Source organism: Meles meles, chromosome 2 (assembly GCF_922984935.1).
Source record: "Meles meles chromosome 2, mMelMel3.1 paternal haplotype, whole genome shotgun sequence".
Taxonomy (NCBI): Eukaryota; Metazoa; Chordata; class Mammalia; order Carnivora; family Mustelidae; genus Meles; species Meles meles.
The window spans coordinates 208,857,693-208,874,051 of record NC_060067.1 but is presented as its reverse complement, the minus strand read 5'-3'; the positions used below and the strand labels follow the sequence as shown (position 1 = coordinate 208,874,051).

General features: G+C 59.0%; 1 protein-coding gene across 7 annotated transcripts in view; it reads left to right on the top strand.

Moving 5' to 3' along the window:
* The window catches only part of ARHGEF10 (Rho guanine nucleotide exchange factor 10), a 93,773-nt gene extending 81,497 nt beyond the window's left edge, over window positions 1–12,276 (top strand). For 5 of the 7 annotated variants that reach the window (XM_045991642.1, XM_045991635.1, XM_045991607.1 and 2 more), the window contains 3 exons: window positions 3,892–4,066; window positions 7,780–7,902; window positions 10,581–12,276. In XM_045991642.1, coding sequence (XP_045847598.1) covers window positions 3,892–4,066; window positions 7,780–7,902; window positions 10,581–11,086 — 804 coding nt within the window. In that variant the 3' untranslated portion in view covers window positions 11,087–12,276. Of the gene's footprint in view, window positions 1–3,891; window positions 4,067–4,229; window positions 4,577–7,779; window positions 7,903–10,484 lie in introns of those variants that run through there. The other 2 variants (XM_045991650.1, XM_045991660.1) reach the window with 2 other exon arrangements.
* Window positions 12,277–16,359: the final 4,083 nt, after the last annotated feature.

Below are 16,359 nucleotides of genomic sequence, written 5' to 3'. Positions count from 1 at the left end.
CGGTCAGGGCGCCCTGGCCCGCGGCCCCGCACCAGGAGGACGTCCCTCCTAGATCTGTCTGCTCAACTAGGCAATCCAGCTGCGTGCAGCAGTGTGTCCGTGGGGGCATGGCGCATTACTGAGCCGCTAACGGACACAGACACTACTGCGAACACTGCGTTTAGTATGAGCGTGATAGAGGGTCTTTGGGGACACGGGGACAATCGGCCCTGGTCTGGGGCCCTTCCGATCCATGCAAGGCTGGCATTACTCAGTGGAGGGTCAGGAGAGAGCCCGCCCCGTGGACTCAGGGGGCCGTGAGTAGGCCCCGGTTCTTTACCCTCCTCCACGTTCCAGAGGGAGAAAATTGTGAAACATGAACAAAGTCACAAACTTAGATGAAAAGCAGTAGAATGTTCTCATTATTCTGCTGTGGGGGAGGTTTTCTGAGCATGACCCATGCTTAGAAGTTGTCATAGTGGGATGCCCGGGTGGCTTTGTTGGTTGGGCCGCTGCCTTCGGCTCGGGTCGTGATCCCGGAGTCCTGGGATGGAGTCCTGCGTTGGGCTCCTTGCTCGGCGGGGAGCCTGCTTCTCACTGCCTCTGCCTGCCTCTCTGCCTGCTTGTGTTCTCCCTCTCTCTCTCTAGCAAATAAATAAAATATTAAACAAAAGAAGAAGAAGAAGAAGAAGATGTCATAGTAAAGAAGACAGTGAATGTGGTAAAGTTTTAGAATGTTTTTTGTTCCCATTTAGTACATGTATGTGATTGTACAAGAAGAAAGTTTTGTAAATGACAAATGCAGGAAATACTGTCCATCTCTGTGACTGAGAGTTAACGTCCTGAGAAGAAGGAATTCTTACTAGAGGACAAAGAAGCCGAGCCATCCGCGATCATTCCTTGCCTCCTCTCGAAGTGAGCTCAGATAATAAAGGTATTGCTTTTGGCCAACGGAATGAGTCGGGTCCCGACTAGAAATCTCACCAGCACATGAATGGCCCTCGAGATAGGAGGCCGCTTGGGGAGGACCCCCGTCGTCCATGCAAGCACACCGCGGGCACCTTGCCGTGACTGGTGGGAACCTCCACAAGCTCGTCATAAGCCGTAGACATCGTGGCCAGGGGATGACGTCTGTCCACGCTCTCCTGGGGAAGGATTGTCGGCGCAGCAGGGTAGGACCTGCAGCCATTTTGCCAGCGCTCACTGAGACGTGTCTTAAAACATGCGTGAAGCCTATTCTGGGACACACGTGGCGGCGTGTTCTGGGGTCTCAGAAGATGGGATGTCAGCCTGCAGCCCGGAGCCCCCACATGAGCTGGAGGGCGGGTAGACAGTGGTCAGGGGAGCAGTAAATCCTTACGAACCAGGGTAGATGGGCTCTGACTACGTGAGCCCAAGGACGGCAGCAGAGGAAGGGATGCCCTAGGAAGGTCACCAGGTGCCACACTCAGACCCGCAAGGTCCAGATGCCTCCCGTTGGTCACAGGTAGCTCTTCGGGTTTCCTTCTGGATGTGTGTCTCCAGCATCCTGCAAGCCCTGCCTCCTGAAGCTGACAGGTCTGAGCTCTGGCCAGGCTAGGCAGTTGGTAGGAAGGGAGGAATCGTGGCTTTGATGCCAAGAATATGGAGGGCAGGACAGAAACAGTGTAAATTATTCCCACCCGAGAACCTCCATGAGGCTGGGCTGTCCCGGCAGAGCAGGGATCCCTAAAAGGAAAGTTCTTGGAGCGTCTCAGGTGGGAGAAGGGTGTGGGCACGTCCGATGGCCCGGTGGGAGGTTCGGTTGGCACAGACGTGGTGGGAACATCTGGGAGTTGGGACTTCTCTCCCCCGCACCTGGAAGCTCTCAGAAGAGGCCCCTCGGGGTCACCGTACTAGGGGGATCCCATGGGAGGCAGCGCATCTGGCTGGCTTTCTCAGGGGCACATCCTTTCTGCTGGGACGGCCCCTGCCATACAGGACGGCGAGCCGCCGAGGGATCTGATGTGTGAAGACGTTCTGACCTTCGTGTTGTCTGAAGGTCAGTTTGCTGGCAGCTGGGGGGCCGCTGCTGGAGACCACCCACGTGGCGGAGCCAGCCGGGCTAACCCCACAGGGCCCACGGGCCTGCAGAAAGCACGGCTCTGGGAAGACGAGGGACCGGCCACGAAGTGAGGAAAGCGTAGCGGCAGCCGTCACGGGCCCTGGCGACCCCGGCTCTCCCGCACCGTTCAGGGAGCACCGTGCGGACCGTGCGCAACCCCACACCCGACACTCCCGTGGCATTCAGGGAGCATGGCACGGAGGTGTGCGGCCTGACCAGTTAGAGGACAGAAGACAAACAGCAGGAAATGAATAACGTGAAGGTGGCCGGGGCCCAGCAGCACTTGTGGGAACATTCTAGAAATAGTTCTGGGCCCCACCCCGGGCCTGCTGGAGTCGCTCGAGGGCCAGCAGTCTGTGCCATGGTGATGTCTGGGGGTCCCGGAGGGCAGGGCTGGCCTGTCCTGGCAGGGGCGAGGGAGCACGTGCGGGGGTGCCTGCCAGTCTCCGCAGCCTCCCAGGGTCCCCCCGCCGCCACTGTCCCACTGATCAGCCCCACGGGCAGACACGTGGCTGTGGGGTGTAGTGACCCTCCGCTTCCTCAGGAATTCTGTGCTGGCCCCCAGAGCTGGAAACAGAACTTCCTTCCCCGGGAAGTCTGTGGTGGGTCAGGCCGCATGTGCTCCCGTGGTGGGCGTGGAGGGGGTGGGCGAGGCCAGCTCGGAGAGTGGGGTCCCGCCCGCCTGGGTCTCTCTGGGCGCAGGTGACAAGGGCTCTGCCCCCGACTGCTGCGGGAACGTTCGCCCTCCACTGGGCTTCCGGCGGGCTCCGCGGGGCGTGGGTGGGTGAGGGCTGGAGCCTGGTGGCCCCTCTCTGTGGGGTAGGCACACGGCACGGGTGAACACGGCCTGCCCGGCGGGGTGATGGCCTCGGAGCACCCCGTTCCGTGATGCTGAGGAGCAGCCCCGCCATCTGAGACGCGAGCCCGTCTGCTTTCCCCGCCCTCTGGAGGGTCGCAGGGGATTTGATCGGCTGCGGGGCTTAGGGGCTGCTCTGAAGGTGCCGCGTCTTGATGCTGACGCTGTGAACTTCACCCCTGGTCACCCTTCCTCCGGACCTGTCGGGAGCGCCACCTGCTGCCCGCCTGGGCCTGGCCCTGGCCCATCCCTGCTGTGGCCGAGTTCCCCTCTCACGGGTCCTCGTGGGTCAGGGCTGTCAGGATGGGGTCGGGGCAGAGCTTGGCTAGACGCTCGGGAAGGACCTGGTCCCGCAGGGAAGTAGCAGGTGGCCTTTGGGGACCAGGCCAGGGCTGGGTGCAGACCCAGGGACCCGTGGGCCACCCACGAGCACTCGGAGCAGTGCGGTCAGGCAGGCCTTCCCAGGGCTCTCCCGCGGCCGGGGCACGGCCTCCACTCCCTGCTCCGGGTTTGGGGAAGGGGCTGCGGGCTGCACACCAGCATCCCCGGGCGCAGGCTGACCTTCATGATCCCCGACCTTCTAGCTGCCCTGCTCTCCTGCGCTTGATGACCTGCCAGCAACCTGGGCTTCACCTCCGCAGAGGGAAGGCCTTCCGGCAGCTCGTGAGGGTCAGGGTCGCTGGGAAATACTGCTTCAGAGCGGAACGAGTGCCGTTTGGTCGCTCCCTTGTGTCTTGGGCACAGAGGTGTCTGTGGCCTTGGAGTGGTGGTCCCCTCGCCGTAGGTCCTTGGGGGTCACGCTGGGCCCCTCTGGAGTGCCAGCTGGGTGCTCACAGTGAGGGCAGCTGTCTCACCTGGCTGTTGAGTTGCGGCGTGGGGGCTGGCGGTGGCCAGCGGTGGCTGATGGTGACACCGTGGTAAGTCTCTGGCTGTACCTGGAGCCCCATGCATCACGTCTCCTTGATTTCCCCAGAACCAGCTGGAGGCGCACCAGGAGGAGGGCATGGTGGTCTCTCACATGGTCATCGCTGGTGTGGGGATCTGGATCGCCTTCACCTCTGGGTCCACGCTTCGCCTCTTCCACACGGAGACACTCAAGCACCTGCAGGACGTCAACATAGCCACCCCCGTTCACCACATGCTGCCAGGTAATCGGGCCGGCGGGCAGGGTCCCGGGGGAGAAGGGGGCGTGGTGCGCAGGCCTGGCCCCTCCCGGGCAAGGACACAGAGTGAGACTGTGCCTCATCCTGGAACCAGACGGGAGCTCGGTTCCCGTCGTCGGAAGCCCTTCACCGTAGACGTTGCTTGTAGTTGAGCCCAATGAGACCAGACGAGGGGAGTAAGGACCTCACGTGGAAGAACAGAGAGAAGGAGAAGACGCACCGGGGCAGGGAGGGCTCTCGGGGGAAGCCAGAGATGCCGTGTCTCGGCCGGGAGCCCCCCAGGCACAGAGCGGGAAGGGTGCCCCCAACAGGCGGTAAAACAGGTGCGGGTGCAGAAGTGGGACTGTGGGGACAGCGGGTGGCCAGTGCGTGCGGCCAGTGTGTGCGTGCGTGGAGCCAGTGTGTGCGCATGTGGCTGGTGTGTGTGAACATGGAGCTTCCTGTGACCGCACATGTGTCCCACGTGTGCTGCGTACACAGAAGCGTGTGGCTGGCGTGTGTGAGCATGTCACGAGCAGGTACACACTTGGAGGCAGTGTCTAGTCACGTAGCCAGTCTGTTCGAGCTTCTGGCCAGCGTGCGTGTGCTTCTGCGTCACGGAGCTGGTTTATACGCGTGTGTAGCTAGAATATTCTCCCGCATCTGGTGCGTGTAAGATGTGGACAGTGTGTGTTCGTTACATGAACATGGAGCTGGTGCATGTGTGTAGCTGCTGAACGTGAGCACGTGGCCGGCGTGCGTGCAGACGCGTGGCTGCTGTATGCATGCGCGTAAGCACACCACGGGTGTGTGCAGGCCCCCGCCAGCCCCTGTAGGCTCATGGCTCGTGTACGTGAGCGTATGGCTGGGACCTGCAGGCGTATTGCACGTGTGTGCACAGGCAGGCGGCAGCTGCGCAGGGGCGGGGGACGGAGGGAAGGAAGAGTCTGGCAAGGCTGAGTCTGAAAGGAGCGTCTGGCAGCAGCCAGCGGAGGATGCGGGGGGAGGATGGCGGGGCCCTCCTGTGGTCCAGGGGGACCCACGTGAGTGAGCAGCAGCGAGAACCCAGGGAGAAGCAGAGTGCCCCAGGGCAAGACTGATGAGGGGAGGAAGGGCCGGAACGTCTGAGATTTGGGACCTGGGTTTCTTGGGAAGAACATACAATCATCAACAGACGTGGGGTCACAAAATGCCGGTTTGGGAAAACCAGGACCCTGCACTGGGTGCAGCTGAGCAGAGCAGCCTGTAGGAAAGAAAAAGAGGGTCTGGGACGTGGATGGGGAGTCAGGAAAGGGGCTGCAGTGGGGGAATGCATCCCGTCTGGTGCGCGATGAGGGACGGGGGCAGGGCAGAAAGCGTGGGTCAGACCATCAGACACCAGCCTCCAGAGGTGAGAGGAGTGTGCGGAGTCGGAAAGAAGGGCTGTCAGGAGCCAGGAGAGCCCTCCAGTGCGTGCAGGGAGGCCAGGAGGGGAGCCAGGCAGGGCACGGCCGAGCTCAAGGCCCGAGTGCTGGTGTGTGCATGTGTTGGTGCAGGTGCGTGCACGTGAGTGTGGGTGAGTGTGTGTGCATGCATGCGTGTGGGCGCACACGTGTGCATACGCGTGAGGGAGGAGCTTTGCTGCAGACGTTTGAAGAGCAGTGGGAACCAGGGAGGTAACGAGATTGAAATTAGATTTCGGTTTGGAAAAGTTAACAGCAGAACCTGACCCAGTCAGGTTAATTGACTTTACGTGTTTGATAGGATTTTAAATTCTGCAAGCCCAGAAGCCTGGTGAAAACCTCTGAGACGTTATCTGGGTCCCCTGCCCACGTGGGCAGTAAAACAAGTTGTCAAAATCTCACAAATTCAGTGCAGGTTGTATTCTGGCCGGGGACCCTGCCCTATGTATACGTGTTTAAGTCTTTAACCCTCGTTTAAAGGGAGGGAGACTGGTGGTACCCCTGGGAGGTTTTGTTTTGCTCGTTCTTGATTGTTGGTGGATCGTAACAATGCAAAGTGTCTGCAGCTTCCCCAGCCGGTACTAGAGGAATAGTTACCTTTGATGTGGAAGAAGCAGGATAAGGGGTCAAGTTCTAGAAAGGCTGGTCTCTGAAAGGGGAACATTAGTGTTGGACGTGGGGAAAGAAGAATATGGAATGGAGGAGGGGTGACACGTTTGGGGCTTGGTGAGGGCTGGTTATGGGTGGCGTGCAACAAAGCCAAGTTCACCTGTTGCCAGAACAGGCGATCCTGGGTTAGCCAGCAGCTGGTTAGTCGGCAGGCGATCCTGGGTTAGCCAGCAGCTGGTTAGTCGGCAGGCGATCCTGGGTTAGCCAGCAGCTGGTTAGTCGGCAGGCGATCCTGGGTTAGCCAGCAGCTGGTTAGTCGGCAGGCGATCCTGGGTTAGCCAGCAGCCAGGCCCTGCCCACGTGCCACTGTTCTCTTCTGGGCTGGAGAGAGCCCCAGCTGGTGCGTGTCCTCCCACACTGCGAGGCTCGCTGCTGCTTCTGTTCCCTCCGTGGGTGTGTTATTAGGAGCCTGCGGATAAGCGAACACGTGCTGCGTCACTCAGTCATACCGGCTGTGAGTTGGTCTCATTTGCTTCCAAAAGTGCCCACACACCTGTACCTGTGTGTTTTATAGGCATTTTATACCTGTATGCAAAATAAACAGTGCCTGCCCGTCTCCAAAACCAAGTCATTCAAACAGGCAGATGTCCAGAATTCCTGGGAACGTAAACACTATTAGCTTTTAAAACTACATATAAGTCTATGTTGAAAAGTAAAACCAAATCTTTTTTTTTTTTTGTAGATTTTGTTTTTTTTATTGGGGGGTTTTGGGTTTTTTGGGGGGGTCTTAGGGTTTTTTTGTTCGGTTTTTCGTTGTTTGTGTATGTGTGTGTTTTTGTCATTGCGAGAAAAGTACATAAAAATAGTGGCGTCTGTCTACTTTGGGCCTTGGTATGAGACCATTTGTGTCTGTGTTTCTTCTGCAAGATGGACTTTCAGTGGGACATAGAGACCTTGGAAGTGACCTTCGTTTCTATAGAAGAGAAGCAGCACATTGTCTTTAAATGCCGCTGTCGCTTCTCAGGAGCAAACAGCTGTCCTTGTCCACATGTGGGCGTTAGAGCCACCCGAGGGACGTGGGGAGTCCCGGGACTCTCCTCGGAAGCGCAACCCTAGCGTGGTCCTGGCGAGTCCCACGGCCCAGCAGCATCCTCCGGGCTGCCCTGCGCATGGCAAGCTGTCCGATGTCTGTGGGCCTTGGGGCCATGGCCATAAAACCAAACTGGACAAGCAGCCAAAGCCGTGCCGGCCCCTGTGACTCTGCCGTCCCCTGCGGACATTTCCCACACCGTTTCTCATGCTGAGCCCGGGCGCGCCCTTCTCCCTTCCGCCAGACGCTGCGGGAGGCCCCCCGTGGCTGAGGGGCCGCGGCTCATGTGCGGCTCACGTGCGGGGACGTGCGTCCTGGGTGCAGTGGGGCCCCTCTCTCCTGGAAGGCCTGGTGGCTCCTGCTGCTGGCGGCCCGGGACGGAAGCCCAGCCCCTGGTCCCTGTCTTCCCCAGCAGTGGAAGTGAGCACAGTGTGTGGCCAGAGAGCCCTGGGAGGCCGTGGGTGGCAGGGCGGGCACTCGGGCTTGAGGCCGGCGGCCTTTCCAGGTGGGGCACCGAGCGCCTGCCCCCAGCACCGCGCAGCTGCCGAGACCCCCTCCACTTCCCTCTCTCTGTCCAGGGCACCAGCGCCTGTCGGTGACCAGTCTGCTCGTCTGCCATGGCTTGCTGATGGTTGGCACCAGCTTGGGCATCGTGGTGGCCTTGCCCGTCCCGCGTCTGCAGGGCATCCCCAAGGTGACTGGTGAGTAGACACCCCCCGGCCTCCGTCCCGCCCCGGGCACTCACTCAGCCCTCTTCACGCTTCCGCGTGCTGGGAGCTGCTTACGCGGTGGGAATTCGTATGTTTTCTTTCAGTGTAGACTTGAGTTCTCAGTGCCCACGTGTACTCTGTGCTTCTTACGTCAGCGGCCCAGGGACACTCTGACCCCAGGACGTGTTTGCACGTTCCCTTTCTTGCCACGTGTTAGTTTCTGTCATTTAGACACGATTTTGCTTGGTGGCCGTGGATGTGTGTTCCACTTTGTATCACAAAGAAGGAAGCTCAGCGTCCAAACGGGCTTTTTTGCGGTGTTGGCAGGAGTTCAGACGGGTCCAGTCTTTTCGGGGAGCGATCTGGGATTCCGGGTCATGAGCTTGAAGATGGTGTGTGTGTCTCTGTAGTCAGGATGTTTCAGTTCAGAAATCTGCCTCGGGGGGCAGCCGAGATGAGGAACAAAGCAAGATGCAAAAAAGATATTTGACAAAGCGTTCAGTTTTTCCTAGCACAGAACAGGACACAACTTAAAAATCAGGGGTGAAGTGGGGCTCCTGGGTGGCTCAGTGGGTTAAAGCCTCTGCCTTCGACTCGGGTCATGGTCTCAGGGTCCTGGGATCGAGCCCTGCATGGGGCTCTCTGCTCAGCGGGGAGCCTGCTTCCTCCTCTCTCTCTGCCTGCCTCTCTGCCTGCTTGTGATCTCTCTCTCTCTGTCAAATAAATAAATAAAATCTTAAAAAAAAAAAAAATCAGGGGTGAAGAGAGGTTTAAGAAAGTGGTTGCGCTCCCATTTTAGAATATAAAGAAACCGGTAAAAATGATGTTTGTGGAAAGCTATGAACGATACAGAGATATGTAAGCCCTGTAAGTAAAACCAAGATCTTAAATTTTACATTGATTACGTACTATCAGCCATGGGAGAAAGAAATCTCAGAGAAGAAGATCTGTAGTTAATCAACCAGAACGGTAATGAAGACTCCGTTCCCACAGTTTCTTCCTAATGACGCCAGCAATGACTTCCTTGGCTCCAGACGCCCTTCCGTCCTCCGTAAGCTGCGGTGGGCTGTTGCAAATAGATCTTTACATAATTCCGGGCCACCTGGTAGGGTTGAGAAGTCATTTTGCTCGTCTTTGTCTTCATTTCTGTTTCTGTTACGGTCCGTGTGCGGCACACGCACAGAATTGCAGGTAGTGTGGACGTCCAGGTCCGCAGTGCTGCTGAAGGGTCCCTGTCCAGGGACCCCGGGCCCCGGGCATAACACGCCGCTCCTCCCTTCGGCGCCCGTCCCCCCACAGCCGCACAGAACCTTCTCCTGAGTTGTGTATCCTCATTCCATCATCAAGTTTTCTCTAAGGTCTCGCCAGTTTTTACCCCCCAAAACCAAATTTGTATTTTTGCCATTTTCCCCATTTTCTAGAATTGCCTCCTAACACGCATATTCCTCTGTGACTTTTTTTTGTTTTGACGTTATTGCCAAGACGCATGCTTGTTGGCAGTGAGACGTCTTTGCATACACGTTCATCTGGCCACCTCTGCTGACACCGGCCCGCGCTCTTCTGGGGCACGTGCCAGGCGCGGAGTCATGGGCGTGTAGGAGACGCATGTGCCCACCTTCCCTCGGTGACATGGACATGTTTTCCCCAGCTGTCACATCGGGGACACCTTGCTCGCTGGTGTCTGAGCCTTCCTGCCCCTCTGGGTCCCCCCCACCCCAGTACCTGCGAGCTTGCCACTGTGCTCACCAAGCACCTGGTAAAGAAGGGTGCAGGCTTGCCTTGTCCCTGTCACCTGCCCTGTGAGGCGCTTGAAACAGTTTGACACCCTGTTCCCACCTGACGACCTGTAGGGTCAGGGTGTTTGGGGACGGGGAAGAATCGTTATTTCAAAATAGACCTCTGGGTAGTTTCTGACATGTGCTCTTAGGTTAGGTGAACATTTTAAAATTAACTTCATACCACTCTTAAATTGAAAAGTCCCCCGTCTGGGTGCCTGGGTGGCTCAGTGGGTTAAAGCCTCTGCCTTCAGCTCAGGTCATGATCCCAGGGTCCTGGGATCAAGCCCCGCATTGGGCTCTCTGCTCAGTGGGGAGCCTGCTCACCTACCCCCCAACTCTGTCTGCTTTTCTGCCTGCTAATGATCTCTGTCAAATAAATAAAAATCTTGAAAAAAAAAAAAGAGAAAAGGAAAAAGAAAAGTCCCCCATCTGTAAATAAATCAGATAGCTAGAAAGCAGAGTCCCCAGTTTAATTAAAACTATGGAAGGAACTCGTAAAGCACAGGGCCTTCGTGTCACAAGAAACGTCAGGAAGCTGCTGGCATTTTAAGCATCTTGTGCCTCAAATAGACACATTTCTGGCATTTAATTTTTCTACCAAGACTTAGGAAAGTCACATCTGTTTCTTAAGTGCGGGTGAGGGGAACCCCGTATGGGGAGCAGGGGGACCACTGTTGTACCGCAGGCGTCGGAAGTCCCGACTGTCACTCTGAAAGCTTTGTGGGCGTTCAGTAAAAGGCCACGAGAACATGCCCACGCACTGTTCTGGTTTGAGGCTGTCCGTTGGTACCCCAGGTCTACGTGGGTTTCTGTGGTTTGGACGAGAGAGGGATGCTCGCTGATTGCCCTGTGACCCTGTCTGTTGCACGCGGCGTGTGCGGAATGGCTCAGGAAGAGGCATGGTCTCCTACCACGCGCACAACGGGCCTGTCAAATTCCTGGTCATGGCCGCTGCCACCGTCAGGACAGACAAGGACAAGCCCACGGACAGCCCACCACCCGGCGCAGAGGCCTCGGAGGAGGAGCAGAAGGAGGCGCCCCCCGGCGAGGGGCCCGGGCCAAGTCAGAGCGCCGCGGACGGCATCTGGCTGGGGGGCTCGTTGGGCTCTGGGACTCACAGAAGCGATTTCTCCTCGCCATCTGGGTCCCTGACCGCCTCGCAGGGCTCCGGCTCCCTGGAGTCCCGATCGGAGGAGAGTGTGGTCTACGACCTCCTGCGTCTCCCCAGCGTCCTGCCGAGCCGGGGGCGGCGGGCCAGGAGGGCGAAAGCCAGCTCTGTGCTGGTGGCATGCGGGGGCCAGGGCCACCGGCGGGTGAGTAGGAAGGCCCGGCAGCAGCGCCCGGAGGAGCTGGCCTCCTCCGTCATGGTCTGGCAGATCCCCCTGCTGAGCGCCTAAGCCGGGCCCGCCGAGGGGGCGGTGTTCCTCCGGGTCGGTGACCAGGGCCATAGACTGCGTCTGCACTGCTTGAGGAGGAACTAGGTGTTCGGGGAAGAAGCGTGCAATATCACGGTGGTGGTGTTTCGTGTGAGCTGGTGCCCGCCCTCCAGGAGCAGAAGCAGGTGCGGACGCTGAGAGTTGCCGCACGGCCCGCGGGGGGCGTCGGGAGCTGCTGGAGAGCAACCGCACTCCCGACCGCCGCAGATGGAGAGCACCCGCACTCCCGACCGCCGCAGACACGCGGGGGCCCCGACTCACCGCTGTGCCATCACCCCGAGATTTAATGTCCGGACTGAGAACGTCTGGCAAAATACAGCCTGTTAGTAGTGTGGACACTTAGTAACGATTCTCAGAATAATGACTTTGCTTGGTTCCGAGTCCCGGCTTCTATTTAAACTGTCCGTAAATTCCCGCCCGGAGTTGGCAACCATGAAGAAAGCCTGAACACACCCCGGTCTGCGGCGCTGGTTTGCTTTCTGAGGTGAACTGGGTTTCCCAAAGTGGTGTCCTGTGTGTATTGTATATTTTAACAAATTAGTATTTTTATATTGCATTTTTTCTATTAAAAATTAACAGTCAACGTTTTAGTCGATATGAGATCTGTAACGTTTCACGAATGATGTTTGCTTTGAACCAAAACGCCCAGTACCTTCCCAACGTACCTTCCCAACGTGTACTCTCGAGCGTCAATGCCAGACTCTGCCTCCCTCCTTGTGTCCGATGGCACAGACGCCGCGGTGGCGTGTGTCTCCCTGTTGCAGGAAACACATGGAAGGGGTGCTGGTCGGCTCTGTCCCGGTGCGGGTCAGTGTGGCTGTGGGACGCGGGCCAAGGTGGGCAGCGCTGCCGTCCAGGCGCCCCATCACTTGGCGCGTGTCTGGGTGTGCGGCCGAGCGCTGAGACCCATGACGCACCACGTGGGCTTGCGTATCCGCGTCGTACTTAGTGCTTTAAAACCATTAATGCAGGCGTCACTGGAGATGAATTTCTCAGCACTTTACAGATGACTAAAAATGCTAATTTTATGACTTAGCCAAATATTTTCCAAGGTGCATATATTACCCCCCCCAGAGTAATATCTCCCCAGGCTTTCTTAAATCGTTAGCTGCTACCTTAAGTCATCAATAAAGTCTTTTTATGTAAACATATGCTATTCGAATTGCCTTTTCTTGCCCTGAAACACAGAGGGGCACTTCTGGTCCAGCAAGTCGAGGGTGACCTGTGGAGCCCTTTGGAATTCGGGAACACCGCCTGCTGGTTTGGGAATTTGGCGCGAATTCCAGAGACAGCCATGAGGTGTGCGGGAAGGCTCTGGTTTGGGGCAGGTGCCGAGAGGTCCAGGACTCACGGACACCCCGGTTTGTGCTTTGAGTGATGTCGCGAGTGGAACGAATTCCACGTAAACCGCACAGAGGGATCCGGGGCAGACCCGCTTCGGCTGTCCGCGCCGAGTGAGACCCGGGGCTTCTCCGTGTGTTCACGGGTGGAACAGCACACAAGCCCTCCCGTGTACGCTTTATTGAAACCTTGGTACCCAAAGGCGTTTGGTCTTCTTCAGTATCTCAAAAAACTCAACTCAGTATCTCAAAAGCGTTCGGGTGTTGACGTATTTAGACAAACCTTGTGTGACGCCATGTGTCACAGTCCCGTGTCGGAAGCCTGGCTGGGCTCGGCGTTGGGCTCGTGCGGTGAAGGGCCCCCCCGTGGGGCCATCGTCGTCTCTCTGTTCACGCACCTCCCCTGCAGAGCCCAGGGTTCCTCCTGCCGTGGTGTCTGTCCCCCGCCATGTTTGGGGGGAGGCCAGGTCCCTCAGGCCCCCCGCAGACCCTGGGGCAGCAGCCTCGGTGGCTTCGAGGCTAAGGCCTGAGCTGGTGGGTCCGCGTGCCTCCATGCGGGGTTGGCCCCCCTGTGGCATCCTGGGACCATTCGTGTTAGACCACAGCTGGGGTGGGTTTGGGCTAGTGCTGTTTGCTGGATGCACCCCCCGAAATCCATGTGTTGAAACCCCGGGCTCCAAGGTGGCCGTGCTAGGAGGTAGGAGGTCGTGAGGTGGAGAGGTCGATGGGAGCCCTGCCCCTGCCCCTGCCCTGGGTGAGGACGCAGTGAGACCACCTGAGCCAGGGAGACCTCACCTGACACTGGCCCTGTGGGGCCGCGACCCTGGACTTGCAGCCCCAGGGGGTAAAATTCAGAACGCCCCGTCCCTCCCATGTCCTTCCCGGGGTGGTGCGTCTTACCTCCTGGCCTTCACTGCTGCTGAAGTTCGGGTCTTGTTTCCAAAGGGAAAACTTTCAGCAAACCAGCAGACCTACCCGGCGCCACGTGGGGCCCCTCTGGGCAGCGATCCAGCAGGCAGAGAATGGCTCCTGCCCGGGGCTGGCAGCAGGCGCTGGTGCCCACAAGGAGCCAGGGTCCAACCTCCTCCTTGAGGAGGCTCCCACGTCTCCGTGAACAGTCCTCGACTGCGGCCTCCACAGCCCCGCGGGTGTGGGCAGCTCGCCCCACCGAGCCAGCCAGCACCCTGGCCAAGGAGGAGGGCCATCCAGAGTGGGCGGGGTGCAGGGCAAGAGTGGGTCCACCCGCCCTCTCCATGTGCTGGGAGGTGTGTGCTGTGAGCCCCTGAAGGAGCAGAGCAGTATGGACATGTCCTGTGGGCTAGACTAACTGGTGAGAGGCAGGAGAGGGTGAGCCCGTGGGGTGGGTCCGTCTGCGCCCTTTCTGGGAAGAAGGGAGGGCATCTGGGTCCTGGAGACATCTGCCAGCTGGGAGCTGGGTATCCTAGCGGGATGCAAACACATCTGCAAATCTACGGGATGCCCCTGGGACTGTCCCCGGACACCTAGGGCACTCAGCCACCTGCTCAGTAGTGAGCCCTCAGGGTCCCCCCCCCATACTCTGGGACCCAACCTGAAGGGGACTCAGCTCCCGCAGCTGTCTGGGGGTGAGTAGCCCAGCTCCAAGGCTCAGCAGATTATGGGCGGCTGGGGAAGCTCGGGGTACGACAGGAGTGCAGGCCAACTGCCTTCCCCCGCTCCCGTGCGGCGGCCCACCTGCCTCTCCTCCCTGCCCCTGGCCCTCTGCCCCCCACCCTGCCCCAGCCTTCTGGATGCCTGTGGTTGCACCTGCTGGTGAGAACAGCATTGGGAAGCTTGGCCCTGGCAAGAGTCACCCCCACCGGGCTGCGGGGAGCGGGCTCCCATCTGGGTTGACTCGGCGTGCAGAGAGGAGACCAGACAGAATGGGCCAACGAGGCCCGGCTGCGTCGGGGAGCCGCTGGGTGCACCCCCTGGAGCGGCAAGGACAGCCAGTCTGGAACACGGTGATGTCCCGGAGGGCTTCGGGGATGGGAGATGCGCAGACCTCGTCCCGAGGCCAGGAACCGTGTGCATGTAACGGGGCTCATCTGGGAGAGCGCCCTGGGGGGGACATTAGGCCTCCTGTGGTGGGGGTGTCCGGGTGCCCCTGGGGGTAGTGAGAAGGTCTTCCTACAACTGTGCTCTGCTCCTGCTGCCCACCTCCTCCTGCCCCCAGCCCGTGGGGACGCCCCCAGTCCTGCCCGCATCCCCGTGGGGACGCCTCCAGCTCCTGCCCCCCATCCCGGTCAGGGCACCCCCACCTCCTCCTGTCTCTGCCCCCAGAGCCTTGTCAGGGGCAGCCGGTCTGGGTCGGCCAGATCTGACCCCCCCGACCCCGCGCTGACCTGCGCATGTCCCAGAGCCCCTGCAGGACCCAGTTTTGACCCACTTGGACTCTTACCGCATGGCCTCCTGTGTCTGCCACTTTGGCTGAGAGCACAGTCTTCCCCGCAGTCCGAGCCTTGGGAACACATTTTTCCAAGATCACCTTTTCCTCTGCGGCCCTGCTTCAGAGCGGGGGTGGTGGGGAGGGGCGGCTGCCATAGATCCCTGTTCTGGCAGAGAGAGAACACGTCCTCAGAGCCTCGCAAGCCCCAGGTGCGGAGCCAGCAACCGTACTGGCCACAAAGGCCCAGGTGAGGCTTCTTCCAACACCCTGGGGCCCTTTTCCTGGTTTTGCGCAGCCTCCGGGACAGGGACACTTTGCGGCTTTGCCACAGGACAGCCCGCATCAAGACGGAAGGGCTGTCCCCTGCCAGGAGTGGCCGACTGGCTTCGCTTTCCGGGCTGTTTCCCGCCAGCTGTAGAGAAACGGGACTTCTGCAGTTGCGGTCATCCTATTTGATTTTTTAAGTCAGGTTCTGAAGCATTTTCTGTCCATCGGTACTTTGTACGCTCAGAGTTGTAAGCGTGTCCCAGATCCGGGGGAGGTGGGGTCATTTCAGCCAGTTTCGTTCCTGCAAAGTCCCCGTAAGACGGACATCATCTAGGCCCTAAAGACCGTGCAGTGTTTTGGTGACTTCGGGATCTTACATGCACAAAATCTCTTCGTAAACCTGGGTTTTTCTACTGGTTTGGCAGCAGCTAACCTCGCGGCTGACGTGGAAGTTTCTGTGAGACGTTTCACACTGCGGGGTCCTGAGGGAGGCGGTCTGTGCGCACGCTATACCCGCGGCACTTACTGTCTCCGAGAAGACTGCCTTGGAAGACGCGCCCATGACACCGTGTTTGGACCGTCTCTAGGCACTTTGCTGAGCACTGGGCAGTAACTGCCCTTCCCACCCCGTGCGTGGTTCCGAATCAGGGCACAGAGTGCTTCTTACGCTTTCCCAAACCCCTTCTCTCTCACACCCGCCCCCACAGCTCCCGTACACGCTCATGCAATCACACGCACACACTCGTGCTCCCACACCCGCTCCATGCTAGCTTTGCTCGCCTGCCTGCAAGGGGCAGTCGGGGCAACGTGCATTCGGGCAGAAGAGAGACAGACGGCCAGGGCCGCCCGCCCCTCAGCTGGGGTCTGACATCTTCTGTTCCTGCCGCTTCTCTCCGAAGAGCTCCGGGGATAAGGAACCCTTGAGAAGCAGCCTGTGATTCTCTGGGATCTGACAGCTCTTGCTGGCTTGAAGGCATGTTTCTCCCTCCTCTCTGCGGCCCGAGAACATCGCACTGGTCCGTCCAGGTGGATTCAGGTGTGTCCCTCGCCCTCTGGACCTGCAGCAGTGACTTGTTCCCTTGTTCCTCCTACGAAGGTGCCAAGTCCTAGTCCCCTCGTGAGAAAGGGCAGAGCCGGGGCAGGAAGGGGGTGCCTGTCATCTTCGGCACCTGTCACATGAGGACTGCGACCTCGGCCAACCTCGCTCGGTGACAGGGCAT